Source organism: Contarinia nasturtii, unplaced genomic scaffold (genome assembly GCF_009176525.2).
Source record: "Contarinia nasturtii isolate CC-2019 unplaced genomic scaffold, AAFC_CNas_1.1 Cnas_scaffold_6384, whole genome shotgun sequence".
Classification (NCBI taxonomy): Eukaryota; Metazoa; Arthropoda; class Insecta; order Diptera; family Cecidomyiidae; genus Contarinia; species Contarinia nasturtii.
This window is the reverse complement of record NW_022203642.1, coordinates 1-6167: the sequence shown is the minus strand read 5'-3', so window position 1 is coordinate 6167 and position 6167 is coordinate 1. Positions and strand designations below refer to the sequence as shown.

The window sequence follows — 6167 nt, the reverse complement described above, 5'->3', positions numbered from 1 at the left end:
TTCAAAATGCACAGAAGTTTTCAAGAAGAAATTAGTTTTAATTATAATTTTATAAAATATTTTAGAGCACTCAATTTATCTTATTATATATGAAATTTCAGTGTGTCACACTGACTGTCGACAAGATACACACGCGACGGTGTTGACTATAGTGCACATCATGTATATCGTATAGTGTACACTATACTCGACGCTGATGGGTATCATGTGCAGTATAGCTTGATAGACAATATAACACATGTGCTCAAAGGCACACTGAGATATCATATATGATAAAATAAATTGAGTGCTTAAAATATTTTATAAAATTATAAATCGAACAAATTTCTTTTCAAAAAAATTCTGTGCATTTTGACACTTAACCTAACACTTAAGTTTTGTCATGTCGCTCCCATGGTTACGAACTACAATTTGATATGTTTTTCTCTTCACTCTTCGCCGTCCGTGCGTATTTATTTAAAAAAAAGATATATGTTCCTTTGACGTACGGCCACAAATTAAATATTACCTGAAAGATCATATTAACGACGAATCAATTTTTAGAATCTCTGATGATAGGGAAATTAAAATAAACCTCGGTGATGCCCAATTTTAACAAAATACGAAATGAACTACGTTTCAATATATTTCTTATATGAAGAAACTTTTGATCGCACGTACGTTCTCCAAAGAAAAATATATATATGCTAATTTCTATAGTTGCACAAAAAAAAGAATTGACCGTCCGTACGGGCACTAATGTCGCCCGTGTTTGTACGGACATTTTGACCGTCCGTACTTAATACACGTTTATTAAGGAACAATTTGTGTGTTAAAATCATCATTTCAGGAAGTCAAATCATGCTATACTTTGCGCCTTATTTTAGCTTTTATTTCATCCACTACTATGCCCACTAAAGGGTGATATCCGTGTGTAATTTGGACTCTTGAGTAGAGTTCAGTTCAGGTAAAATCTGGGGTAAATTTCGGGTGTCATTAAAAATCAATTTATGTCTGACCAGTAAACATAGTATTCATCGGATCAAAAAATAATGTATTAAATGATGAGAAATTTTTTTCGGACCCCTCTGTCCTCCTTCACCAAAAAATTTTAATTTTGAAATTTTGAAGAAATTTCAAAGAAAATCATAACAAATATCATAATAAATCTCGTCATTATTTCAAAATCGACATTTTTTGGTGATTTTTCAGATTTTTGTTTGAAAAGTCCATCAAAAATTATTTTTATCGCAAAACTAACATCAAATTCGGTTTTCTCGTGCCAAAAAAACCCACCACTACATATTTTTTACAGCGCGGAAAAGACATTTTTCTGGATAATTACTACAATACGAAAAATGTCTGATGGTGAAAATATGTAAACAAATTAGAAAAGTGAACACAATCATGCATAATCGATTGCATTGACAAAAAAAAAATCAAATTCAAAAGACACATGAAACTCCACGAACCCATGCAGGAAGTATGTGTATGCGACTTATGTGGACAATTATACCAAAATACAATTTCAATGTGCACAAATACCGGCGTCATGAAGGAGTAGCATCTAGGTTAATCACATATACAAAAGAGCACAAGCCATCAAAAAAACGTCCAGTATATTCAAGTGATACCCATGCAAATGCCAAACATTTCATTTCATTGCATTGCAAGAAACCAGTAGAAATAATGTTGAATATGATGCATTTGACATGGTTGATGATACACTCGAAGGTGACGTCGTAGATGATGACATGTTGCTGCACCATCACCGCACCCACAATCCTGCAGAAAGAAATCGATCGATACGTATCGTAAAACCCATAAAATTGAAGGAAAAAGTATCAAAACAAACGATTTTTGTTTAACGTTCTATAGTATATTTTATACATTGTGTTAAAGTAAGAATTGAACGATTAAAAAAGAACCGAAGAATGAAATGTAATTCAAATTAAATTAATTAGAAACAAGAAATATCTATATTTAATGTATATTTATGATTTAAAAATTAATATCAAATTGAAAGAGAAAATCATAAATTCACTATACCGTAGTATACAATCTAAACCAATTGCATTTGTGTTTGAAACACAATTATTATTTAAAAGCAACGACATAAAAATATGTATCTAAAACATTAGTCACCAATTTTACTTCTATTTGTTTCATTTTGAATTCAGTATTATTATTTTTTGATGGTATGATGGTATGTGATAAATATATTTTTTTAAGCAAAAAAAAATAAAAAATAATCGTTTTTAATTGACGGAAATTAACTCCACGTTCAGTAATAAGGGAGAATTCGGTGGAATTTTTGGGGGTAGACCACGTTCACGGAATGCTACATGTGGGCCGCATTCAATGTAGCGCTTACCACTGGCTCGCATGCCCACCAATCCAATGTTCAATCCTTGGATGTATGAATTATTTCCAAGAATAAATGATGTTTCCGACGTAGCAACCGGTACTTTGTACGGTGGCACGGACAACTTGTACTTTATATGAACCAATTTACCGTTCAATGCCTCTTCTCCATCACCAATTTGATAATCTTGGGTTTTGACACCTCCATCGCGTTCAATCACAGGCACATGTGCTGCATGAATTTTTGTCTGTTTGACTGTTTTTTCCTTTGGTTTCGACACTACCTTTTGGCCTGTATTTTCGTTTGTTCGAGTTGGCGTAATTTTCGGTGGCTGCGGTAACTTGATTGGTTTGAAAACAGTAGCATTGTTTTGGGTTTTCAATGAAATTGCGCTGGTCTTTTGTATTTTGGGTAATTGTGATGTTACCGTTTCTGTACGTCTTTTATTTGCACGATTTGTAAATGGTCCTGCAGGATTATTGACATAGCTGTGATGTGCAATGATTGTATGTTGATTGATATCGGTCAAATCGTTGGTTGTATTTCTTACTTGTAAGTAGTCAGCTGGAACATGTGCGTATTGATCAACGTCACTGTTGAGATTGAGCTGGGAATGATTTGTGTTTTGTGATGCCATACAATTTTGGCTGAATACTGTGGGTGGATTTGGGGCGAATGGTGAACTAGCTGTACTAAAATCATTTCCTTCTTCGTTGTAAAACGACGTAGCATCATCAAAATCGTTGAAATTAGTATCGTCATCAAGATTTCCAACAAAACCATCTTCCAATTCAAACGTTTGATTTATGGTACTTCGAGTTGTAGATTTGGTGATTACAGGAGCTGCTTTGGTGAGTGAATGGTTTGATTCTTCAATTTTATCGTGTTCAACTTCGTTTGTTCCAGATGAATTGACATCAACATCGTGAGGTGGAATGTAAAAACCAGTCAAGAAAACGTTTTCATTTGCACCTTGTGTGTAAAATGTCACCTTGTCTCCAATTGTTAAAAGCAAATCGAGTCTAGCATTCGGTACAGAGCGGCTTAGACAAGCAATCAGTTGTGCCTTGTTTCCTTTTTTGACCCAAACCTTTCGGAATGTATCATCTGCGTCATTTGCCAGTTCCAATGTGGCTTGTGAAATACGATAATCTTTTTTCACAATTTGGCTGCACTGCCTGTCCGGTTTCACACAAATGCCTAAAATGTGCATTAAATATTATATATATCAAAAATAGAAGCAAATTTTATAGAAATATCTTACCCCAAAGCATTTTCAGCTGTTTTTGAATATACAAAGATATTTTTACGTTATTTTTTTAATAAAATATTGTTTAAATCAAATTAGATGATCGCAGAGAAATTATAATAAATGCATATATGCCAAAAGTCAAAATGTCATAAATGTGTTACTATAAAAAGTATTGCCATCGTTACAAATTCAATTTGCCTTTGACATTTGGTATTTCATCTTATTTCTCTGTTGCGATCAAACATAAATACACATTGAAACAATATTTTATTGAAAAAATAACGCAAAAATATCTACGTATATTTCAAAAACAGCAGAAAATGCTTTTGGGTAAGATATTTCTATAAATTTGGCTTCTATTTTTAATATATATAATACATAATACAAATTTCAGGTATTTGCTTGCAACCGGACAAGCTTTACCACCAAACTGTGAAAAGAAATTTTCGTATTTCACAAGCCACATTGGAACTGGCAAATGACGCAAATGATACGTTCCGAAAGGTTTGGGTCAAAAAAGGAACCAAGGTTCACCTGATTGCTTGTCTAAGCCGCTTTGTACCTAATGCTGAACTCGATTTGGATTTCACAGTTGGAGAAAAGGTAACATTTTATACACAAGGAGCTAATGAGGACGTGTACTTGGAGGGTTTTTATACCTCACAAACGTCAAATACCAATCTTGTGAAGGAAGCCACACAACCAAAAACAACAGAAAAAAATCCTGTAGTTTTACAATGTAACATTTGTAATCTTACAATTACAAACAATCGCAGTAATTTCAAAAGACACATGAAACTTCATGAACCCATGCAGGAAGTGTATGTATGCAACTTATGTGGACAAGTATACCAAAACAAATACAATTTTAATGTGCACCATGCTCGCGACATTGGCAAACAAATATAAAATGGGGGATCAGCGCCATGTACTTCTAGTGTAAATAATAATTACCATGAAATTCATACACTAGATGGCGTTGTTGTAGTTTATATACAATATCAAAAAAGAAAAGAAAAATAATAAATAAAATATTCCGGAATTAATTTTTTTTATTTCTTTATTGAATAATTCATAAATATCATATATGATATATTTTTTCTTAAGCAAACAATTCCGGGAACAATACACACTTTCTTTTTTTTCTTTCTCTCTCTCTCTCCCTTCGTGTCATGCGCTCATTCGTCTCGATGACACATCATTTAGTGAATTTATCACAAAACATTGTCATTCATTACTTAACCTAAAAAGGAGCATAAAGGAGCTATTTACCGGAACAATTAGTCAATTCAAACAAAATTCAGGTCCCAGATCCCAGGTGCATTTTCATTTGAAATTAAAAATATATATAAATCTACTAATACCAACTAATACCGTATGACTTCCGTTGATTAGCTCATTAGAGATAAAGCAGTGCATCGATCAAAGAATGAAGTTGACATCCAAACCATTTGCGGCCAGAGAAATTAATTTAGCCGGCGTAATTTATCGTGATTAAAAGGCCGACACATTTCACATCGATCTTGGAGAACAATTTTTTGGAACACTACAGTTACTGGGTAAGTGCCACCTGTTCCGTTCACTCTTTTATTTTCTATTTTCTCGATTTTGGTGTCTCATATCAAATTGAAGTGAGAGAGAGAGAAACATACATGAATCCAATCAATATATATTGGAAAACCGGATAAACTGTAGCAATACAAATGTATTGTAAGCCTTTATGTCAAATCAAAATACGCGACTTCATATAAACTTGACACACCAAACATATTACAATTGTATTAGTCCAGTTTATCCGAAATACATTCAAAATGAGTATAAACTGGTATATAGTGTCATTTATGTCAGATATTTGCAAATTGAGGTTATGTTTATTTTGTGTGTAGGCATATCTTGTGGAATTACGACACGACGTGTACGGTGCCAAAGAAATTTCGTTGAATTCCAATCACATCTATTGAATAGATCGAGACTCTCGATTTCGAATGAGCGTGCGAGAAAGAGAAAGAACTTGAACAAAAAAAAAAACACGACATTTAGTGAATATCAACAATTTTGCGAACGTACAAAGAACTTGCAAGCGGCCGGTGTATATTTATTTTATTCAAACATATAGTGACTGAAAAGAGAATAAATATTATACGAAGCGCGAACATAATGGCTTGCTGAAAAGTCAACAAGCAGCAAAAATTGACGAAAATGTCAATCGAATGTTTAACTTTGTAATGTTTATATTGTAAACCAATTGATTTTCGAATTAATCATTTAATGTAACATTTTTTTTCATCTTCTCTCTATAGGCGGACAGCGAAATTGATTTACGTTTGATGATTCATCAAAGTTTGGCCGGTTGTGTTATTGGAAAGGGTGGCGGTAAAAATCAAGGAAATTCGAGATGTTTGATGATTCATCAAAGTTTGCAGCAAAAATTGACGAAAACAATCGAACAATTTTATCGAATGTTTAACTTTGTAATGTTTATTTTGTAAACCAATTGATTCGAATTAATCATTTAATGTCATATTTTTTTTTCATCTTCTCTCTATAGGCGGACAGCGAAATTGATTTACG

The 6167-nt window shown here is 33.0% G+C and overlaps 2 protein-coding genes across 2 annotated transcripts; one reads left to right on the top strand and one right to left on the bottom strand.

Moving 5' to 3' along the window:
• Positions 1 to 2237: 2237 nt before the first annotated feature.
• LOC116351827 (39 kDa FK506-binding nuclear protein-like) lies at positions 2238 to 3618 on the bottom strand. The gene is made up of 2 exons (XM_031783977.1): positions 3609 to 3618; positions 2238 to 3544 (listed from the first exon to the last, which is right to left on the bottom strand). Exons 1-2 carry the CDS (start codon positions 3616 to 3618, stop codon positions 2238 to 2240), a joined length of 1317 nt encoding a protein of 438 aa, XP_031639837.1.
• Positions 3619 to 3838: 220 nt separating this feature from the next.
• On the top strand, positions 3839 to 4507 carry LOC116351828 (46 kDa FK506-binding nuclear protein-like). The gene is made up of 2 exons (XM_031783978.1): positions 3839 to 3926; positions 3991 to 4507. The coding sequence occupies exons 1-2, from the start codon at positions 3917 to 3919 to the stop codon at positions 4503 to 4505; spliced, it is 525 nt and encodes a 174-aa protein (XP_031639838.1). The 5' UTR covers positions 3839 to 3916; the 3' UTR covers positions 4506 to 4507.
• The last annotated feature ends 1660 nt before the right edge of the window (positions 4508 to 6167 follow it).